Genomic DNA, 23,136 nt, shown 5'->3' on the forward strand with positions numbered 1-23,136 from the left:
CCAGGAATTGAACTGAGCCGGGTCGGAGAAATAAGGTCTATTTTTTTTTATAGAAAAGGAAATGTATTCAACCAAAAAAGTCAAACCGATTCAATTTGTATATTTCATCAAGTACAATAACAAAATGACTATCACAAACTAGAACATACAAAATAGAGCTACATTTTGATAAGATAACATCATACCATTAAGTTGTATCAATGTTGGCAAGTCAAAACTATTGAGAAAGATGACCTCTACGGTTAATGTATGAATGGAAATGTAGCATAATCTTCCTGTCATCAATTGCAAATATCTCCTTTTCAACATAGCAAATCATCAAATCATTGAGCCAATCATCCCCATTCTGTTTCGAAGATCTGACTTTATAATATTAATGGCCGATAAAACTCTCTCAACTGATGTTGTTGCCACAAGTAATGTCAACGCAAGTGTAATAAGGCGATAGACCAATGAAAATGTAAAATGTTGTCTCTTCTCAACCAACTTGAGAGCAAGACCACTCAGACTATCACAAGCTATGAATTCAAGATTTCTCGTCATCACATCAATATATATGTCCAATTCATCAACCAAGAGACAACAATTATGTGAAGAGAAATCAACAGAGTATATATTTGCAAGCTCAACTAACGTATCATTACCAAAGCTGCAAAATGAGTCTCTAAGATCCAGTCATGCAATGCACAATAATAGGCGTGTAGAAGTTTCTGTGATTAATCTCAACTATGTTTCTATGAAGCTGAACTTGCATCTGAATTGGTCGACCCAATCAATATTCTTTGAATCGAGAGAAGTAGCTTAAAGTTCAGAGGATTCACACCATTAGCTTAAAGCACATCCTGTCAACATCAATATTCCCTGTAATGCGATGCCCAAAGCACATCTGTAAATCTTGTAGGAACAAATTGAGCTGTTGGAACTGTCGTGAATGCTTTGTCACTCTCATCAGGATTAATCCATTTTACTAATGTAACATCTGGCGGCCGTAAATGGCGCGTCGATCAGCCCTAAGTTGCTCTTCTCCTCTGAATTTAAACACCCAACAACAACTGGTTCCTATGCAGCATGTTGGAAGGATCCCAGTATTGCCATCCAAGAAGTATGGTAACATGAGTCAGTAGTGCGATTGCCTGCAGTCTGATTACTCAAATATTACTACCGAAGATCATTGTCAATTTATTCTCACATCGATTTCCTAGTCACGTCAAACAAGTTCCGTACATTCCCGTCCCAATCAGACCACAAATAAATCACGATTATCCCACTGCAATAGACTAATATCCATGGAGCAATGTACTCCTTGCATTGTAGCAGACACAGTTCTGAACAGATCAACCCTAAAAAAGAAGAAGTTCTGAACATATCAAAACCGGCCGTGGACATTGCAGCCAACTAAACGAGCCTGGAAACAAGGAGATTCCATGGCGGATCCAGACACGGACACGAGCATCCCAGGGTTTCCCTACTTGGGAAGATGCGTTTGGCGATTTGGACGCTACCGCCGCCGGCCAACTCTGAAGACGGGAGCATCCTCGTTTCTTCCATTCCATCGCTAAAATAAGCGCCACTTGACTTTCTTGCGTAGTTAACATAAGCAGAGGATTCCCTCCGCCATGAAAATAGTTTGTTATCTGCGCAGTCGCAATCGATTCGAGCTAGCTTTGACAGGGGACACGGCGCATTAAGAATGCCTGCAAGAGGAGACAAGAACTTCGTAGCTAGGGGAATGAGTGTGAGTTGACAGGACACGCGCAAAGTACATCGCCCTTATGTTCATGTCGTTAACACATCGATCTACATGCATAAAGCTAGAGTCCTGATTCCTAAGCCGTGTGGTTTCGCTGGACTCTTCCTCGCTGTCATCTATGTTCTCCAACTGGAGTGCCGAGTTGAGGTGCACAAAGTGTATTGTCGACATGTCTGGAGAGACGTACGGCCGGTGGTGCTTGGGTAAACAAACTTACGCATCTTGCAGGCTCAAGCACACCACGCCTTCCTTATTTTGGAACTGTTATACGTCTATAACATCCTATGATCTTTAAAAAAATTGTGGCGCCACATTGACTTAATATGCTGGTCTTATCTAACAAAACAAGAAAAATGCTAAAATCGGCAAAACTTTGTTTAAAGGCTCCTAGATGGGATACTTCGATAGAAATTTTAATAAATAAGTAATATGTATCATAAATGCATAACTACGGGGTAAAATGGAATTCACTAAGAATATTACAAAAAAAAACTGCATGCATGGATTACTCTCCCAACATAAAGCTACTAGGATGTTTCATACTTTCATTCCTGCAGTCTGTCAAGTTCCCGCTCCCTCTTTTATTTTGGTGATGATGGTACTGGGATGGTCTCAACACGATTGAAGACCCATACATTTCTTTCGTTCCATATGTGTATCAAACAAGAATAATAAGAGAGGCCAATTCTTTGTGTCTGGGTCTGCAGGTTCCAATAAGAGACTCCCACAGATCCTTGACTATGTCGAAGGTGTGCCATGTATGCGTTGGAATGTCATGAAGGCCCACCCAGTTTAGTATTTTGTTTCACACATAGATGTAGACTATCCACAAAAAAAGCTGTGTAGCCATCTCATGGTGCTGCTTGCAAAGTTGGAAATAGTGCAATTCGGCCACCAACGAAGTTGAAGGCGACCGCTAGTCCACGTTCTCTTGTTTAGAACAACCAAAAGGAAGAATTTGTATTTTTTAGGGGGTGGGGGCAATTCTTCAAAAAAAAAAAGGAGCGCATATTCGAGGAGGCGAGGCCTAGAAATTGGATATCGTAGGTCAACCTAGGAGAATAACATCCAGTACCTATAAGTTTCAATCAAATTGAGTGGGTGCGCCCTTTGAACTTTCTCCCAAAGAGTAAAGAACACTCGGATGTGTTTAAGAGATATCCCCTTTTGAAGTATTGATCCAGTTGGCACAGCTGTTGTTTTGAGGAGAACTGAGCAACTCTTGTTGGCAGAGGGAGTGTATATAGGGGGCAATGTCCATAGGTTTTAAGCCCTCCATCCAGGGCATTTCCAGAATTCGGCTTTTTCATTAGTTCCAAGATTCATAATAGTTGCAACCAGAAATAAGTCTTTGCCGTGCAAGGTCCAAGCTTTGGACTCATCTGTTCACTACTCATACCAAAGTCATCGTGACCGAAGCACGAAATCAAACTTGTGAAGATTGAGGATCCGTAGTTGTGCAACCGGGACTAAAGAGTCGCGACTAAAGCCCCCCCCCCCCCCTTTAGTCGCGGTTATCCATCCACGTGGGCGGCAAGCGTGCGCCTGGGCGAAGGACCTTTAGTCCCGGTTTGTGTCCCCAACCGGGACTAAAGGCTATTTCGTTAATTTTTTTTAATTTATTTGGGTTTCTAATTTTTTTTCACTCCGTTTTTTTCTATTTTTTTTCAGAATTTCTATTATTTCAGTTATTTGCATAGCTTAATCTCTATCTCTAACTACACTTATCTCTAGTCAAATTACTTACTCGTGGTCAAACTTCCCGCTCGGTCATCCATCCTCCCACTACTCCACCTCTAGCATGCTTAAATTCCGAGTTCCATTCCGTCCCGCATCCAAGTGCTACGCGCACATGTATGTGATACTAGTATCATATCAATCATATTAATATGTTGGTCGATGTCACATTTTTTTATTGTTTGAATTTCAAATAATTTTTTCATTAAAAAATAATATGTAATAATAATCGTGAATAAATAAATAAACATTAACTTTTTAATTTTTTTAATTTTTAATTTTTTAATTTTTTTAAATATTTTTTTGCCAAACCTAAAACCTAAAAATTTGAAAATCTAAAAATTGGGTAAAAGTAATAGTAATCTTTATGCTGGATGTAATTATTAATTTTATTTTTTTGAAAAATTTAAAAAATATAAAATCCATAATTTATAGCAAAAATAAAAATCTTCCTGCTTTCGTATTTTCATTTGGAATTTTGAGAATATAAAAATTGGCTAACCGGGTATACCCAGGTGAATTCGGATGTAACTTTTTCCCAGGTTTTTTTTTGATATATTATACGTTTTTTTCCGACGTCGTATGCAAAAGTTATTGCGGTTTTACCATTTTTTAAACTTTTTTTGTAGAAAAAGTGAAAATTCAAATTTCTTAATTTCTCCGAATAGTAGGTTGCATAACATACAAGAATCTGAAAACAATTTTTTTGAATTTTCTATCATTTTCTTTTGTATTTTACAAACCAAAAAAGGCGATCCACAGGGGGGTGTGTGTGCAGGGTGCGTGGGAGTAAAAAAACTCGGAAAAACCTTTAGTCCCGGTTGGGGACACCAACCGGGACTAAAGGGGTACCCTTTCGTCTCGGATGGAGCATTAGTCGCGGATCGCCTCCCGAACCGCGACTAAAGCCCCTTTAGTCGCGGTTCGAATATTTCCGGGACTAATGGGGTGGACGGAATCCTCTTTTTCTACTAGTGTTTATTGAAATTTATAGTAAATATAAGCACCAAGATTTGAATCCTAGATGATAGAACTACACAATCGCACCAAGAGAGGTGAAAAAGCGAAAGAGGTGCATGGTGTCTGCGTTGAGGGATGCACACAACCATGAGCTTGCCGAGGATTTGCTAGATGTCTAGGTTCATGACGTAGAACGGCACCCATAACCCCCTAGGGCCTAGGAAAGAAAACTGAAGCACAAATGATGTTTATTCTCAATCGCACTACACCTGTGTGTTATGTCACCGTTGTTCTCCCGCATCTGCTACTCCGTCCACGTCCCATCGGGGAGTGAATATCTGTCCGGCGTTCTCCAGGCAGATCGTGGACAATAACAGAAGTAAACCATCGTGCTTTCTCCAGGCAAATGATGATTGGTCCATTAGCCTCCCAGAATATTCCACCGGATTCTGCTTGTACCAAATTGCACCATGAGCATATTAACTCTTCGTCACCAAAGGCTACTCCCGAAGAAGCGCCTGATTGGTTGGTTGGAGGATGCCAAGTGCGTTTGCGGGATGCTGGTTTCCATCCAAGTCCCCCAAACGATGTATATGAAAAAATAAAATTGATATAACTTTTTTTTTTGAAATTTTGTTATATTTTACAAAGTTAAATGAAAAATGACTAAGGCCAAATAAAACCTAGTTGGCACGCAACGGTCCAACCTCATTGTCGTTCTTTCCTGGTGGCTGGTTCCACACAACCCCCTCCACCTGCTCCTTTGCATGTCTCGCCGTCCGTGCCTCACACATCTGATGGGGCTGCAATGCCACCGGAGTTGCCGGAGCATCCCTGCGATGATGACCCCTCAGCGTCACCCTCCACTCGAAGGAGGCCTTGTTTTGAGCCACCCGCACTCCTTCGCGACCAGTTGCATCAACGCTCCATCGAGCATCGAGCTCGAGGAGCCTCTGCTGTTCGGGCGCCATGAAGAGGCATTCATGTTAGAGATAGTATTTGTATAGGACTTGAGAGTAGTCCGTATGACATAAGATGACACATATTGTAACCTTCCTTCTATAAATATACAGAAACGAGGGCTCGGTATTCATCCGAGTAGATCCTCTCCTATCTGTATTCATCCGAGTAGATCCTCTCCTATCCTTGTCGTAACTTTCACAATCCAGACCCCTCTATCCCAGCTGGCTCGTCGGGAATCTCGACGATGCGGTAGAGGATGGTACCCTCACAGGTACGGGCAGTGACTTGTTGATCCTGTAGCGACTCGAAGGAGGCCATTATGGCCTTTTCCTCCGCTGACTGCTCCTCTGGGTCCGGCATGTCGCTCCACTCCTGCGGGTCGTCGTACTCTTCATCCCACTCCTCCAGGTACTTCGTTGCCGCCTCCTGCTCCGCGTCGAGGTCGGCAGACTCCTCCATCTCGGGCTCGCTGAGCTCGGGCTTGATCGGAGGCGACACAGGTACTCCCGCCGATGGAGGTAGAGATGGGGGTGGAGGTGCAGGCTTTTCGCGTCCGTTGCAGCCCATCATGGAGTAGGTCATAGTATGGCGACACGACATTTTTGTGTATGTGGAGAGAAGAGAATGTGCTACGGCGATTGTGGTGGCGATAGCGTTGGAATGCGGGATTTATAGGCGGGGGTGATGATGGAAGCGGTGCGCGAAATGGTGGGAATAGCAATAACGTGGACGCGTCTGACTACGACGATGTGTGGAGAAGACGGGATGTCCCGCATGCCTCTGCCACGGAAACCGTCGCTCCAGTAAGAATAAGCTACTGCCTTGCGTTTGAGTCATTGCACGACGGGCCCGCCACTCGCAGCTTCTTTCTCGTTGTGTCCGATGCGGCCACAGCGACCCCTATAATAGTGACAGGCGAGGACGGACAGTGTATTGGACCGCGCCGTACGGAACCGGCCTTGTTGCGACTGGAGATGCTCTTAGCGACGCACCAAATAGCGAAAGGACTCGTGCACAAACCTCAATCTTGTCCTTGTCGTGCAAGGTGTTCCATGGTGCTCCATCAGGTTGGCACTCGGCAGCACCATGCACCCAACAGGAGAGCGAAACCTGCAAGGCAGCATGAAAACAAAAGCCGGCGGCTGCCTCGGACAGGCCGGGCAATGGCGCACCTCCGTCCTGGCTTGTTAGCTGTAAGACGGTGCCCTCCATCTGGCCGCGCCGCCGCCGCACCAACCAGCAGCCTCACGCCAGCCCTCCAGCTACCCGTACTTGTCCCGTTGCTCCTCCGCCTCCGGGGTTTCACCGCACGTCTCAGTGGAATCGTCGTCTGGCGCTAGCTTTCTTTGCATGCCTTGTCCCGTTTCACTCACCTCTCCCCGTGGTACCTGCGCAACAACTCTTCTTTTCTCCAGAAAACCAAGCTGCGGCTACGGTACAACCATTACTACGTGACATGCCCCATCCCATTGCGTGTAAATCCTTTTGGCTTCTTGTTACTGTACATACATCCGCCATGGCCGTCGATCGAGCGGACGATGCGGAGGTGACACAGGTGTCACTCACTCAATGTGCAGAGCGCCGGGTTCATGTGACTGCAGGCGAGGGCCCACGGGTCAGGCGCTTAGCACCGTTGGGGCTGGGGGTGGAGTCACCTAGCTAGACGAAAGACGAGAGGCCAGGATCGCACGGAAGGCCGCGGGCTCGATCGGATGAGAGCCCGCCCTCCCAGGCCGCTCATCCTATATCCTCACCCGCTACCACGCCTCTGCCTCCTCGCTCCCGTTCGAGTCACTCGAGCTTGCTCTTCTTCTTCCTCCTCCTCATCCTTCTCTGTCTCTTCTCCGTCGCCTGCACCTCGGCTTAAACCCATATCGTCCATCAGTTTGCGCTTCTGTTGGATTGGAAGGGAGGGAGGGTAGCAGCAATGGCCCCCAAGGCCGGCCGCGGCAAGGGCAGGGGCGGCGGCGGCAAGGGCGACCGCAAGAAGAAGGAGGAGAAAGGTACGGATACACTCACGACGAAACTTATCTCTCCATCCCCGACTCCCCGTACATAGCCGTGTTGATAATCCTCGACCTGCTCAAGTTCGTTCTCGCCACCATTGAATTGCTCTTGCTGATGAGAATTGCCTGCCTGGATATATCTGTTCCGCTTGTGCATGTTTAAAGGGTAAAGAGATTATGTACGGGCTATTAGCAGTAGCAGCAGTAATCTTTCTTTCTCTTCTTCATCTTTTGCTTTTCCTTTCCTTCGATTCCTGGTTATGCTTTGCGCTGAATTGAAGGATACGCCCCTGCTGAATCCTTTTCCGGTCATGATTACTTGTCTCTGCTCCCGATGCTCGTCTCTCTTAATTTACTGAATTCGTTTACTGAACTGAAGCACAATTAGAAATCTTGTTTCTGTTCTTGTTGGTGTAACGTACTCGTACGCCGCCCGCCCCGCCCCGTAAGGACGGAGGTCGGTTGGGTCATGCGGTTCGTGAGCGCGCAGTGAATTGCGGCAGCCGTCAAGACTCTCACCACCTCCCTAATTTCCTACTCCTTCTGAAGTACTGTTGCCATGGTGTCTGAAACTCTGTTTCCTCTGTTTTCTTTGCAGTGGTGCCGAGTGTGGTAGACTTCACGGTAACCACCCCCTACGATTCCCAGGTGACACTCAAGGTATGTATCGATCGATGCCTCCAAGCTTCTCCCACGCTTCCTCGATGAACACACAAAGCTACCAGCTAGCTCCCCCGAATAAGGACAACGAGCAGGACAAACCACAAAACCTGAAAAATCTTTTAAAAGCCTGCAGGCCTGATCTCAGCGGCAGGTTTTGTTCAATTGTTTACACACAAGAGACAATGCAATCCAACAGTGAACTCGAGGAACATGTTTCTTTGTTCTACCGTGCGGGTGTGTGCTCCCCTGCTTCGTTTTTGGCTGACAGTTCGTGTGATCTTTGTGTTGTGTTGGTGTGCAGGGGATCTCGACGGATCGCGTGCTGGACGTGAGGAGGCTGCTGGGGTCCAACGTGGAGACGTGCCACCTCACCAATTACTCGCTCTCCCATGTGGTAATATATGCTCCTCCCTCCCTCCCTTGTGCGTGCTAGCTCTGGACGGCCTCAATTCGTCTGCATCCTGTAGCTGTGTACGGTGCACTGCAAGCTTGCCTAACAGCCTAAGATAGCTGCTGCTCCAACACTCTTGGCTGATAGCCGTGCTAGCGGACAATTTAATTAGCTAGGTGCATTCACTTGCATTGTTTTATCTTTCTTTGAAACGAAGGCAGAAGACTTGCATTGTTTTCTGTAATGTACTACGGTATATGTTTACCTGTTTTAGCTTGGTTAATCTGTAAAAACATGTTGACTGAGTGTGGAGCATGTGCTTTTTGCTTCAGGTGCGTGGTCATCGGCTGGAGGACGGCGTGGAAATCGTGGCCCTCAAACCATGCGCTCTGACCATCGCCGAAGGTAGGTGGCGACGACACAATCTACCTGCTGCCATTTCATTGTTCTTTTCGCTCCTCTGTTTTGCTTTTGGCCTAAGTGAAGCTTCACAAGGATTCGCGCCTTGCGTTTCTCGTCCGAACACGCACGTACGGCGGAGCTGGCCGGCGCTAGAGCTGACATACGTAGAGGAAATAATTGAGCGATTCTCGAAATAAAGAAGGAGATACAGTTGAGTGGAATGCTTAATTGGGTAGAAGACGCAACGTGCATTCAGACAAGCAGCGATGCACTACTGTTCCTTGCCATGTATATGTACGTACAGTACATGTGCACCCTTCGATTCCTCCGATCAGTGGGCCGGGCTAGCTAAGGGCTTTTCGTACGTGATCCGGCATTGATGTCGTCAAGGTAGGAATCGACGGGAAGCACGCACACATGCACCCATTTCAGAATCATGTGCTGCCAGTAGTTCCCAACGCCGGTGGCAAGGTAGTTCAGTGCTCGCTAGTCCGAAGTCCAAACCCAGCAAAGTGGGAAGCCTGATGGAGCTCCATCGCCGTATGCACGTGTCCAACGCTGGTCGTCGAGGCAGCGGCTATGGTGGAAAGAGGCCAAGACTTACCCGCACCTTTCCTCCTTCTTCGCCGCGCCACCAAACGCAGCGGAGAATGCTCTCATGGCTTCCGGAGTTCACCTACGACATCAGACTGCAGACGCATTGCTGGTTGCTTCCGTAGTCCGTACCTCTGTTTTCACCTTTCCTTTTCTTCCATCTTTTCTTACCAGAGAATTAGAAAATGCTACCACGCATAGTACTTGACGTTTGGTTAGTAGTACGGCGGGGCTGTTAAGCTACTTACCTCATTTTATCTTCTACTACTTGTTTATGCAAGAGCGACCGGTGCTGTCGTCAAGTGCCAAGCATAGCATTTGGACGCACCGGGAGGGCATATTTCCGCCTGGCCGATGCCAATTCCATGTCTTCCACCTCCCCTAAACTCTTCTAAATTAAGCGGACTAAACACGGCGCTTAACTCTGCTGTTTGTTATCTTATCCTATCATGTGTAGAAAATTCAACTTGTGCATAGTTCCTTAAGTTTGTCCCTCCTAACTACCAACGAGTATCTAGTTGCTATATTTTGTTGCACAAAAAGTATCTACAGCCCTTTGTCCGGCGCTACGGGACAAGAGGGGCGGCTCTTCGGAATCAGCGGTCAGTGTGAGCGTGTGTTGGACTGTTAGCTAGGTCAAGTGACCACTAATTTAATCCTCCTGCCAATTAAAGGTTTACCTGTAGCACGTCAGGTATCTTGGAGGTTCAGTGATGCTGGACATGCCTTCTGTTCCTAGTCAAAACATGTGTATTACTAGCCTGTTGAATCCATGGGACGTGCCTTGAAGTACTTGCCTCGCATTTTCATTTGCTTATTATAACCTAATCCTCCTCTTGCATGCTCTCGCTAGGTTTACAAGTACGAGAGGTATATTAATTTGGGGTACGGTCATGCTAGACGTGTATTGTGTCATAGTCAAAAATCCGTTCCTCGACGAAGAAGAAACATGTGAATTTCTAGCTTGTTGACCCTACTGATAATGAGTTGAAAGTACTGATATTTCCTTTTCATCCACGCATTTCCTCTGTTGGACTGTTGGTTGGCTTAGTAGGCACTGTTTCAATGTACTGCCACTCCCACTATATTCTCAGTTAGCAACTTCCTTTTTTTCTTCCCTTTTTTCACTCTCTGAAATGGACAGACCCGTTCATGAATCCGGGGCTTTCGTTTTTTGTTTTTTGTTTTTTGAGGAAAACGAGTGCTGGGCTGAAACTAAAATCCTAGCATAGCAACTCGGCTAGGCCCAAACATGACTACCAGGCCTTGTGATTCTAACTGGGCCCAACAACGGCTTTCGTTTCCATTTGTGCAGAGGAGTACGCGACGGAGGAGGCCGCCGTGGCGCACGTCCGCCGCTTGCTGGACATCGTCGCCTGCACCACCGCCTTCGCCAAGCAGAAGCACAAGTCCTCGCCCAAGCACGCGCGCCCGGCGACGCCCCCGTCTCCACCTGCCAAAGCCTCCTCCCCCGCGGCCAATGGCGGCAAAGGCGGCGGCGAGGTGCCCGCGATATCGGAGGTGCACGACATGGCGGCCATCGGGCCGCCGCCGAAGCTGGGAGAGTTCTACGACTTCTTCTCCTTCGCGCACCTCACACCGCCCCTCCACTGTAAGGAGACAAACGCATTTCGCTTAGCTGTGCCCTTGACTGTCTGGGGATTGATTAACTGACGCGTGTTCCGGGTGTGCAGTTATCAGGAGGAAGGAGAGGAATGGCGCTGGCGATTACTTCGAAATCGAGGTGTGATCTCTCTCTCCCTCTCTCTCTGAACACAATAGAGCTCGTTTGATTGGCCCTTTATTTTGCAACCCTGCAACTGGCAACTATACTGAAAGGATTTTGTCATGTGATCCAGGTGAAGGTCTGCAACGGGAAGCTTCTGCACATTGTTGCTTCGGTCAAGGGGTTCTACCTGGTGGGGAAGCCGCACACCGTGAGCCGCTCCTTGGTGGACCTGCTACAGCCGCTCAGCAGTGGATTTGCCAATGTTAGTAAGAGCGAACTCTACACATTTATTAACGCTGCCATTTCTTGAATTTTGTCTGTATTTTTTGGTGAATGTCCTTCAGTGCTCCTACATTTCATTTCCCACTATCTGATAAGTGTTTCTGACACAGGCGTACGAGGCACTGATGAAAGCTTTTGTGGAGCACAACAAGGTGATTGTCGTGAATACTTTTCCTTTTGCTTCGCTTTACCGATGAATGAACCAGTGCGTAAATGTTTTGAAGTTTTGATGCTGATACATTTCTTGCATCCTTTAGTTCGGGAATCTACCGTTCGGCTTCCGTGCAAACACATGGCTTGTCCCTCCTGTATATGTGGACTCTGCTACTAAGAGCCCAGCACTGCCTGTTGAGGACGAGAGCTGGGGTGGGCATGGAGGCGGCAGAGGACGAGACGGAAAGTATGACCGGAGACGGTGGGCAAAAGAGTTTTCTATTTTGGCTAGAATGCCGTGCAAAACGGAGGAAGAGAGGGTGGTCAGAGACCGCAAGGCTTTCCTTTTGCACAATCTGTTTGTAGACACAGCGATTTTCAGAGCTGCTTCGACAATACGGCAGCTGATTGATACCAGTGTGCGAACTGGTTCTGATGGTTCGTTAGTATTTGAGGAACGCGTTGGGGACATGCATGTAACTGTACAGAAGGATGAGGCTGATGCTAGTGTGAAGTTGGGGGATAAAGTTGATGCAGCTGCCGTCTACCAGACGGAGGCTATGGATATATCACAAAGGAATCTTCTGAAAGGTTTAACTTCTGATGAGAGTGTCGTCGCTAAGGTGATTGCCCTGCCACCTTCATGATTCATACAGTTGACTGTGGGCTCTTAGTATTAGCTGCTAACTTCTGTCAACATAATTCCCATGCAGGACTCTTCCACGCTAGGTGTGGTGATTGTTAAGCATTGTGGATATACGGCAACGGTGAAGGTTTCGGGTCGTACAAAGAATAGCACTGATAGCAAACAACCCAGTGATATCTCTGATCATCTTGATGGAGTGCTGAACATCGATGTAGATGATCATCCCGATGGAGGTTCCAATGCCTTGAATGTTCACAGGTTTGATATTTATTCTCATGTACATACTTGCTTACTTATTCTCCTTTATTCAAATAAAAAACTTGCTTAGTTATACGATGATTTACCTTCAAGATCTTATTCAAATGTTTGCTCATAACTCGAGGAATGCTGTTTAACACGCACTATTTTTTTTACATTTGGCTCTCAATGTTGTTGAATTAACTTTGTTCTTTATGTGTGTGTATTTTTGCAGTCTAAGAATACCACTGCCAAAAATTATCAACCCAGAAGTGGCTGCCAGTAACCAGCACCTTAGCTCTAAGACTCATGTTGATAATTATGCGAGAAAACTAGCACGTACAGTACTTGAAGCCAGCTTGATGAAGCTAGAGAACATGCAGAAAGAAAATCCTAGACTTATCAGATGGGAACTTGGGTCGTCCTGGCTGCAACATTTGCAGAAAAAGGATTCTTCAGCTTCTGGGGATAGTGAGAAGAGCACCAAAAAAGTTGAAAAAGATTCATCTGTTAAAGGTCTTGGCAAGCACTTTGAACAATTAAGGAAACTTAAAAAGAATGTTGAAGGTGCTAAGACTGAGAAGGAAGACTCTGATAGCAACTGCTCACTGACAAAGGGTATGGAAGAATCAGATAATAAAGCATTTGACGAAACCAGTGAGGCTGAATTAAGGAAGCTGATGCCAGAAGATGCTTTCTGTCGCTTAAAGAGTTTGGAAGCTGGCCTTCATCAAAAGGTGACTTAAGTATACAACTTCACTGTTATTTTAGAATTTCAAAGTGCCATCAATTGATATGTTCTATCTGGAAATAATTTAATTTATGCCTCGTTTAGCTTACCCATGCTATTTACTCGGGACTGACAGAGCAAGCAATTGGTTCTACATATGCCATTGATTTCCTAGAAGCCTTTGTATTGTGTTGTGTCCATGATGTTTGAGCAGAAGCACATCATTGTACATAGGAACATGTTGGTAGGACTTTATTGTGTTTTATCTAACTTTGTTTTTCTTGATCTAGTCCCTTGAAGAGCTCACAAAGATGGCCCATAAGTTTTATGATGATACTGCACTCCCGAAGCTGGTAAAGCATTGTCCACTCTTTTCCGAAGAACCTTATTTAAGACCCATCATTCTGAGAGGCCTTATTTAAAACATTGCTTGTTTTGAAACTTTCTGAGCGAATAATTACTTTTCTCTGACTAATTTAATTTGCACAGGTGGCCGATTTTGCTTCTCTTGAGCTTTCTCCAGTGGATGGAAGAACCATGACTGATTTCATGCACACAAGGGGACTTAATATGTGCTCATTAGGTCGTGTGGTGAGTGTAAATACTATACTTAATTGCTTTTGCTTGTATACTCTGATGAAATTGCCAAAATATCCTGACATTTTTTGCTCAAACTATCAGGTTGAGCTAGCAGAGAAGCTCCCACACATCCAGTCAATATGCATACATGAAATGGTCATTCGATCCTTTAAGCATGTCATTCGAGCTGTTATTGCAGGTGTCGATGACATGCAAAATATGTCTGCTGTTATAGCTGAGACTTTGAACATTTTATTGGGATCTCCAAGATTAGATAATGATCTTGATACAGATGCCCATAATGAGCATAACTTACGACTGAAATGGATAGAGAGCTTCCTATCTAAAAGATACTGTTGGAAATTGAAAGATGAATATGAACACTTGCGGAAGTCCATCATTTTGAGAGGCCTTTGCAGCAAGGTACATCCTGTAATGTGATATCTTCAAACACTACTGCATTCATTTTTTAAACACCGTACTAATGTATTTGTTGATCAGGTTGGCCTTGAGTTGGTTGCAAGAGACTATGATATGAATAGCCCAAACCCGTTTGACAAATCCGATATTGTCAATATAGTTCCTATATGCAAGGTAGCATATTACTGAAACTTGCTGAAGTATCTATTGTCTCGTCTATTGGATGGCTTGCTGATTAACTTTGCTTTGGCATTGTCTTCTCTTTCAGCATGTCGTTTACTCATCTATTGATAGTAGGAACTTACTAGAATCATCAAAGATGGCTTTGGATAAAGGAAAACTTGATGATGCTGTTAACTATGGAGCAAAGGTATGCAGTAGTGGTCAACCTTTTCAACGTTCTGTATATCATTTAGCTGCTGTACTATAGGACTTCCTGCATTTTGTTTAGTGGAGTCATTGGAATGCCACCTTTATGTCTGATGATATACTCTCTTTTCTTATGAAGGCCTTGTCCAAAGTTATAGCAGTTTGTGGTCCATACCATCGGCTAACTGCTAATGCCTACAGTCTTCTTGCTGTAGTTCTTTACCATACTGGAGATTTTAATCAGGTATATAAATGAACTTGGTCTAGATTGGCTGTACTCTTCCTGTTGGATGCTTGAGTTTAGTAGTTTGCATAAAATCTGCTTTTTCCTGAAAATCCACCCTAGCATTGTTTTGCACTGAGCTGCATAGTTTGTCATTATAGAAGCTCCTCCAAAGAGAGACATGTCGAATAGCAATTGTTTACTATTTTATTCTGTCTCTGTAGGCAACTATATATCAGCAGAAGGCACTCGACATCAATGAAAGGGAGCTAGGTCTTGACCATCCTGAAACTATGAAGAGCTATGGGGATTTATCTGTTTTCTACTACCGTCTCCAACACATTGAGATGGCTCTGAAGTAAGTGTTGTCATAGGTGTTTCCTTGTGAAAACGTGAAAGCTTTCAATCTTGACTTTCGCTCTTAGGCAGTCTATCGTGATTCACATTGTCATTGTGTTGATCTATTTCTTGCGATAATATGATCTAGCATATTTGTTGCTAGTAAAATGGCCATTGCGGCATTTGTTGCTGCCTGTCACTGTAAGTGTGTTTACACATGAAAAGTGGCCAGGGCACCTGTCTGTTGGATAACAATCATTTCTCAGACATCATCCACGTTTTGTCGTTTTCTTTCTTTCCAATTTTCTTGAATTTGATAGTATCTTTCATCTTGAAGGTATGTCAACCGCGCACTTTATCTACTTCAATTTTCTTGTGGGCTTTCACATCCAAATTCAGCTGCCACCTACATAAATGTGGCTATGATGGAAGAAGGTATGGGAAATGTTCATGTTGCTCTAAGGTATTTGCATGAAGCGCTGAAGTGCAACAAAAGATTGCTTGGAGCTGATCATATACAGGTAAATGAATCAGTATTCCACCTTAAGGAAATTTCTCTAAGACATTTTTTATTGAATTGGTTGATGTACTCTAGCTTAGGATATTTTGTTGATATCAGTTTTGTGTTTCTGTCCACTCCAACACGACATTTGAGCTCTCTCCTGCACTAATATCTGTTTAGAATGGCATATTAGCACTGGAATGCTTCTATTATACAATGAGGATACAACCAACACTTACAATCATTATGCGATTGATTTCTTTGTGTAGTTACATTTTTCTAACCCAAACAACATTCTTAGAAGCTCGTCTGAGCCAATGTTTCCTTGGAATCACATCACTGTAGTAAATTGCTTGTCTAACTGCAAAATCTGCATTGACACCTGTGGTATATTAGACATGTTGTGTTAAGCTAAAACAATGCATGCGAAATCTAGTGATGTAGCTTATAAAGTTTCAGGATATTCTCCATTGCTCTGCCTCAAAGGATCAGTAACTTTTCATGTTCTCTCAACTCTTTAATGTGTTCCATGTTTTGAAATGACATACTTTACATAATGCCAATATCACCATGCTGTTCTTTGGTTCAGAAAAGGTTTGTACATTGTAGCTCTGTGCTCTCATGTATTGCTGACTGCTGACTAGCAAAATTTGCAGGCACCTTTTCATATAAAGTACCACTTTATAGTTTATATATAGGAGAAACATGCGTCAATTTGTTTGATATGCATGTACATTTGTATTCCGTTGTGTCCAATATGCACAAGATCCAGTTACTAAATTAGCATCACCTTTTTTTGCCAATCAGACTGCTGCAAGCTACCATGCCATAGCCATAGCCCTCTCCATGATGGATGCATACTCCCTAAGCGTGCAACATGAACAAACCACCTTACAGATACTTCAGGAGAAACTAGGAGAAGATGACCTTCGTACTCAGGTTAACTATCTGTGAATATCTGAAGCTGAAGTCCAAATATTTCAGTGCTTTATTGTATTGTTAAACATTACTTTCTTGCTTGCAGGATGCTGCTGCTTGGCTGGAGTATTTCGATTCAAAAGCATTAGAACAGCAAGAGGCCGCTCGGAGAGGCATTCCAAAACCTGATTCTTCTATTGCAAGTAAAGGACATCTTAGGTATGAATAAATTGTGTATTATCAAATTGTAAATTGTTTCAATCTAGATTGAAACATTTAGCTTTCCAGTGTATCAGATCTACTTGACTACATAAGCCCGGACCAGGAAAGAAAAGAGAGGGACATGCAAAGGAAGTGCAGGCGCGCAAAGGTGATTATAGCATCTCTTTTGGAGCTATAGTCGTTATATTTTGATGAAAACATTCTTCGGGCCATATACTGCTATATGTCATAATAAGATACCTAATTGATTTGTGCACCCGTTATTATTATACCAATGATAATGTTATTTACCTGGCAACATTCCAGGTCTACCCGTTAACTCATGAACCAACTAAATCCATTTTGTTCTTAAATAGAACTTCTCTGTATATGGATAAGCATTTAATCTTTTATTGTGTTACATGATTCATGACTGTGGTAACTTTTCTGTTCCGTGTGTAACCTGTTTCCTTAAGAGTTGTACCGCTGCTGCCTAAAGCATTATGTGAGACTTTCATTTTGCTCATATTGCCTCTTTCCCTTTTCATCACATGTAATATTAATTGCAGAATAATACCAGAGCCCAACAAGGTGAATCAGTCGAAGAAAAGGAGAACTTCCAGGATGACTCAGGATCTCTTCTTGAAGCAGTCAAAAATGATATCCAAGAAGCAAAACTGGAACCGCAGGCTCCTGTTGTATCAGTAGTAACAGAAGAAATTTGTGCTGTCCATGATGAGCTGAAGCAGGTAGAGGCTTTATCACCTGAAGAGTATTCTGATGAGGGTTGGCAAGCAGCTACTTTAAGAGGGAGGTCTGCAAATGTGCGGAAGAAAAGCATCCGCAGAAGGCCAGCTCTCACTAAATTAGCAGTTGGTCGCATAGAAGATGGTCGCACTGCTTCTGCTCAAAGGAGTGATGTACAACCACAGACAAAAGAGCATAAAGAGGAAGCTACATACTCCCCTAGCCAACTATCATTTGGCAACTTTTTCAACAGTGACAAATTGAATGGTGATCCCGTCATTACTGAAGACAAGTCTTGTAACGCTACGTCCAAATCAGAACAGAGCATAAAACCTACAGGAATTAACAGGCCAACTAGCATAGCTTCCAAGTTGGTATCATACAAAGACGTGGCAGCGTCGTCGCCTGGCACAGTATGGAAACCAATTTTGGAGCAGAAGGAAGCAAAGGAGAAGGATACTGAAGAAGTTACTGTTGTAACACCTTCGTCTGAGGAAGAAGATGGGAAGGTTACAGATGAAGTTGAGAAGTCAAGTGATGAGGGAAGCAAAGAGATTGTCTCAAGTCAGCCAGAGGGAGGCAGTCATTCAGAGAAAGCTTCTGACAGTGACGGAAGCACATCTCCGAACAAGAAAACAAGTGGAAGCAAACTTTCAGCTTCAGCACCTCCGTTCAATCCTGGATCACTCTTATCAGTGTCCCATCCTTACAGCACAGTAGCAATATATGATGCTAGCGTTGTTCTTCAGACAATCCCAAGTCAGGCAATGGAGATTCTTCCTCATGCTGTTGATACTAGAGTGCCTCGTGGTCCTCGGTCCACCTTGTACTACCGTACTGGGCATTCTTTCCAAAGGAAGCAGGGTTATACACAGAGCCAGAGCACCATTGTGAGAGGTAGCACCTCCCCTCCAGCCATGAATCCCCATGCTGCCGAGTTTGTACCTGGAAAGGCTGTGCAACAAACTGATTCGGCTAATGGGAAACATGTGGCCGATTCAGCGGATCAGCAGTTGGCGCCGCAGACCTCAGATGAAGTGAAAGCCGATATTCATGCTGCAGACAAGGCAGGCCAAGTGGAGAAGATAACTCCAGGTAAAGGGAAGGAAAACAGAGGGAAAGATGCGATGAGAGATTCGTACAAAGCAGAGCTGGCAAGGCAGATCCTGCTCAGCTTCATTGTCAAGTCGGTGCATGACAGTTTAGGTTTGACTCGACCTCAGCAGGACAGAAAGCCAAGTGCATCGGATGAACCCAGTAACGAACAGAGCAGCAACATAACCAAGCCCACTTCAGCTCGCAAGGAGTTTGATAAACAACCCAAGGCAGCCGAGGTGCCGAAAAGCGAGAAGGATACAGAGGGCTTCACAGTAGTTTCAAAGCGTAGAAGAAGCAAGCAACACTTCATGAACCCCATAAATGGTCTCTACTCTCAGCAGTCCATCTGCACTTCGGTCAGCTGAGGTTCCTGCGCGCACTTCCTGAGACCTGCGATATGTTTGGAAGATGGTATACCGCTTACTTTGCTGTTAGGCGCTTGGTCGCAAAGTTTTGCCCTATCCAGATGAGCGAGCATCTAGTCAAAACTGTACAAAGTTTTCTGTAATCTCCTTTTCTAATAATTTTTTTTGTAACTTGCGGTAGCAGCGGCGCTGAATAAAATGTTTTATTTACCCTTCTATTGTATGTCATGTATGACAGAATCATGGAGGATATAAAAGAAAATATTCATTTCATCCACAAGCCAATTGTGCTCCTGAATATGCTTTGGTGTTTTGTGGTACTTGTCAATGGTTCACATTACGGTGAAGCTTGTTGCTGTGTATGATTCAGTTAGATAATGTGACTTATCATGTCAGTGTTTATCGCTTGTTTTTTTTAAACATAAGGCCCAAGGCACTCTTGCGGGTCGCCGTCGTACCCACAACCTTCTTCTTCCTCGGCGTAGGGGACCGTGGGCGTGCACTTGGCTTGCGGGATTGGAGCCGCCAACCGCCGACGACTGCACCTCCTCCACCGTCCCAAGCTCCCTCACCTTCGACACCACCTCCCTCTCGCCCATCTGTTGCACCTTGGCTGGGGGTTCCACGGGCTGGCTGTCCGCCACCCATGACGACAGTGGGTTAGTCACTTGCGACCCCGTCTCCGTAGAGAGAAAAGACTCCTCCGCCGTCATCCCCTTCTAACCGGCGCACGCAGCAGTAGTGTTCACCAAGTCCATGGCCTTTGAGGTCGACCCTAGCTGGAAAGCGGCGTCCCTGCACTTCCTTTCTCTTGCACCTCCGGCTGGTCAACCTTCTTCCTCCTCCCAAGCTTGTTCCATTCGTTGTCCGTTGATGCGTCATCCGAGTAATCTTCATCATCATCATCCCTATCCGGCCTTGGCGGCGGTGGAGGGGGTGCTCCCGACCCCGATCTTGACCCACCCCGCGGACCACGCTCCGCCTGCACACTGATCGTGAAACCCTCCCCATTGACGAAAACTTGCACCGAGCCCTTGATACGCTCCGGGTACCGGCATTGGAACCGAACCGTCACCGGCTCCATCTCCCATTTCAGCAGTGATAGCTCATCAACGTCTATAGCCCGACCCACCATAGAGAACGCTGCCACCACTGTTGACGTGTTTGTAGAAAAAGTTGGTTTGTTTGCATAGCGTTTCATCCATATATGTCAATTAAATTAAGGTTAAGGTTTCATTTCATATTTGCTGTTGGACTCACCGGCCCGAGCCCGACCGGACCGCGCCGGTGGAATCCAAACTCACGGAGCGCGCACCCATTAATTTCAGGCCACTTTCTTCTCCTAGAACCCTCTCCTCTTCGCTCACATCCCCAAACCCCCCAACACCCCACCGGCGACGGCGACGGCGCCAGGCGATTCTCATGGCGCTGTCGACGCTGCGCCTACCGGCGGCGTTCGCATCACCGGCCCTGCTACGTCCCCGCCACACCGCCATCGCCGCTTCGGTATGCTCCCTTCTCCGCCCACTCCGCTCTTCCCGTACGGCCTCTCCTTCATGGCGGCCGTGACCAAATCGTGGTCGCCCTGAACATCAGGGCTCCCTACCCCGCCCCGTCGCCGCCGCCATCCCTCGCACGCCAGCACCCCGCGGACGCCGCCCCCACGCGCGCCGCCTGCCGCCACCGCAGGCTGCGAACCCCGGCCACCCGCGTACCGCCCCGACCACGCGCCTCTCGACCGTGTCCCAGCCACGGCGCCTCAAGGCCGCCGGGTTTCTGGTATGGCTCCCTCCCTCTCTGTCTCCCCCCGAAAATATTCACCTGAATTTCCTGGGATTGCTTGCTCCGTTGCTCTCGCCGCATCAACATTCCCGTCAATTTCAGGCGCGCTGTCACAAGGCCTTCCTCCCGCGGGCATCAGATGCTGCGCTGCCGCCCCGCCGTCCAATTCCACCGCACGCTGCTGAGCCCGACCAGCCCGCGGAGACCAAGGGGCCTAAGGCGCGGAGGGCTCGTTTGTGGCGGCGTGCGGCAGATGCGGTCTCGGCCAAGTCCTCGCCCGCCACACACACCTCCCTCGTTGTTTTGTTTTGCTTTATCAGGAGTCCTGGGTTCGAGGTTATGATCAAGGGCCTGCAAACTCGTTTCAAGCTTCCTCCCAAGCTAACCCTCAACATCATCCTTGGAGCCTCTGTGATGTCGTTTCTTTATGATTTGGCTATGGGAGGCAAGGACTTGGAGGACATCTCTGAGTATGTGAGGAGCCTTGAGAAACAGGATACAGCCAGGTATATTTTTGTACAGAAATGCTGCTAGCAGAAGAAATGGCATCTTGTCTATCTGCTTATCTGATGGTTTTGTTTGGTCTGCAGTGGTGATGGGCAGGATAACTAGTGCAGCTCTCAGACTGTTCTAAAGGTGAGGCACAACTTCTGTAAGCTTGCAGTTTTAACCTTCATAAACGTAATGGGTTTCCATTGTCTTGCTGCATTATTGTTCGCTCAATTGACCATTGGTTAGACTGCTTTGCTGTAACGATGCCTGGTGGTCTCCTCGGTCTTGTTTGAGTGCTTAGTCAGGTTACACTATTGTGAGGTGTTATTTTCTAGTAGCTTGGGTATATTTTTCCTTGGCAACCTGGGGAGGCCTGCCCCCGGGATGTTTGTGTCACCTTTTGTACAAAACTGATGCTGCTTTGTTGCCTTTCTTAACCGAAGCTAGGAGAGGCCTTCAGCCCTTCATAATATGCTCTGTTTTTGGCAGTACAGCATAGGGAGCCTCCTTGTTGTATCTCCAAACTGAACTTATCATCAACTCACACCGAGTTATAGAAAAACACAACACATTGGGGCAACAGTATATAACAACTGAATTTTAGGTTTTTAACAAAAAAAGAACACCACTGTTTCGGTTGAGAGTTTCTGTTTACAACAGATCTGACTACATGGGCCTGCATGTTAGGGCCTAAGATTGCATGCCCATGTGGACAAGTTGGAATTGTGTCCTACCAGTCAACTCTGATCTTCTTCCTCCCCGCTGTTCTCTCTCTCCTAATGACAGCCACCTCGTGGTGTAGCGCGACAATAGGTCAACCCAGTATAACTGTATAAGTAATCGTCAGGGGTCTGACTCGCTAGCACCTGCAAGGTTACGGCCAATGATAGTGGCTTAGTGGCACGGTGATGCACATCTGCGCCCACATGCTCTTCGACAGCGAAGGTGCCACCGAGCAGACCGGTGAAGTGGTGCTCCTGAACAGAGGCGGTCTCTAGGGATCAACACGACCGCTCAATATATATGACACCGACTCCAGTTTAGCTCACATTAAAATCAAATCCATGATCGATGCAGCACAATTGCAATTATATTAAGTTCACCACAAGAGCACATACCTGAACCAACAAGATCGAGAACTCATACCTGAGCACATACCCAAGCCAATTTAGCTCAACTCGTACTGTTGTGATAGCTTAGTTCCTCAATTTGATTTGCAGATAATTTGTTTCCTTTTTCGTGCATAAAAGCTTATTATTGTGCACTTTTCAGGTTACATAAGCCTCGCCGTCTCGGACCTTTGCCAACAGATGGTGGATTTAATTGTTCAAGCAAATCTCTTGTGCAGTAAGGATAGCGGAGTTAGACTACAGTTCACAGTAAATGGTAGCTTCCAAGGATACATGGTATTGGTTATAGCAACGGTGACTTGACAGAAATTTGTGAATGTCTTCATCAGGAATAGTGGTAACACCTGTCGCTGTCTGAGATTTTGTGCAAAACTTACAAAGATAGCAATGAGAAACCTGTGAAATCGTGTTCTGTCTCCAACTGAAAATATCTGGCATGAGAACGAGTTTATATACCTGTATTGTCATAAGTTTGCGGTTTTTCGAAAATATTTCTTACTAGGTGAAATGTGTGGTTTTTATTTTTGCATATTTATACATCATCGTAGTGATAATGGAAGTCTGTATGTGCTAATTGCACGAGAGGGGATGGTCTAATTCTACTTGCTCCAAGAAGTTTCACATACTCATTGAGAAGGATAGGATCAGTTATCAATTAATTCACTTGTACCATTTGGAAAGCGACTCCCACAACAACAACAAAAGTGCATTAGCCGAGAACTGTACAT

The 23,136-nt window shown here is 45.6% G+C and overlaps 2 protein-coding genes across 3 annotated transcripts; both read left to right on the forward strand.

Annotated features, from left to right (window-relative positions):
* Positions 1–7,196: 7,196 nt before the first annotated feature.
* LOC127336917 (protein REDUCED CHLOROPLAST COVERAGE 2) lies at positions 7,197–19,284 on the forward strand. Of its 2 annotated transcripts, XM_051363784.2 has the most exons (23): positions 7,203–7,413; positions 8,015–8,076; positions 8,381–8,473; positions 8,803–8,875; positions 10,782–11,078; positions 11,161–11,210; positions 11,326–11,457; positions 11,588–11,629; positions 11,735–12,253; positions 12,344–12,534; positions 12,749–13,250; positions 13,534–13,596; positions 13,733–13,834; positions 13,925–14,245; positions 14,324–14,416; positions 14,511–14,612; positions 14,751–14,855; positions 15,059–15,192; positions 15,511–15,694; positions 16,483–16,614; positions 16,700–16,812; positions 16,882–16,963; positions 17,364–19,284. In XM_051363784.2, the coding sequence occupies exons 1-23, from the start codon at positions 7,338–7,340 to the stop codon at positions 19,002–19,004; spliced, it is 5,109 nt and encodes a 1,702-aa protein (XP_051219744.1). In that variant the 5' UTR covers positions 7,203–7,337; the 3' UTR covers positions 19,005–19,284. The 2 variants fall into 2 exon arrangements, with proteins under 2 accessions (XP_051219745.1, XP_051219744.1); XM_051363785.2 differs by lacking the exon at positions 17,364–19,284 and having other exon boundaries at positions 7,197–7,413; positions 16,890–16,963.
* A 1,076-nt stretch (positions 19,285–20,360) lies between these two features.
* Positions 20,361–22,859, forward strand: LOC127336916 (uncharacterized). The gene is made up of 5 exons (XM_051363783.2): positions 20,361–20,510; positions 20,601–20,783; positions 20,889–21,292; positions 21,377–21,422; positions 22,551–22,859. Exons 1-4 carry the CDS (start codon positions 20,427–20,429, stop codon positions 21,396–21,398), a joined length of 693 nt encoding a protein of 230 aa, XP_051219743.1. The 5' UTR covers positions 20,361–20,426; the 3' UTR covers positions 21,399–21,422; positions 22,551–22,859.
* The last annotated feature ends 277 nt before the right edge of the window (positions 22,860–23,136 follow it).

The sequence above is a fragment of the Lolium perenne genome, chromosome 2 (genome assembly GCF_019359855.2).
Source record: "Lolium perenne isolate Kyuss_39 chromosome 2, Kyuss_2.0, whole genome shotgun sequence".
Lineage (NCBI taxonomy): Eukaryota > Viridiplantae > Streptophyta > Magnoliopsida > Poales > Poaceae > Lolium > Lolium perenne.

What these genes read in the sequence shown, in the direction of transcription:
- LOC127336917 (XM_051363784.2), top strand. Translation starts at nt 7,338, where the DNA reads ATGGCCCCCAAGGCCGGCCGCGGCAAGGGCAGGGGCGGCGGCGGCAAG. An exon ending in ATTACTCGCTCTCCCATGTG is followed by an intron (nt 8,474 to 8,802) that starts GTAATATATGCT and finishes TTTTTGCTTCAG; the next exon opens with GTGCGTGGTCATCGGCTGGA. An exon ending in CCTCACACCGCCCCTCCACT is followed by an intron (nt 11,079 to 11,160) that starts GTAAGGAGACAA and finishes CCGGGTGTGCAG; the next exon opens with TTATCAGGAGGAAGGAGAGG.
- LOC127336916 (XM_051363783.2), top strand. Translation starts at nt 20,427, where the DNA reads ATGGCGCTGTCGACGCTGCGCCTACCGGCGGCGTTCGCATCACCGGCC. An exon ending in TCAAGGCCGCCGGGTTTCTG is followed by an intron (nt 20,784 to 20,888) that starts GTATGGCTCCCT and finishes CGTCAATTTCAG; the next exon opens with GCGCGCTGTCACAAGGCCTT. An exon ending in GAGAAACAGGATACAGCCAG is followed by an intron (nt 21,293 to 21,376) that starts GTATATTTTTGT and finishes TTTGGTCTGCAG; the next exon opens with TGGTGATGGGCAGGATAACT.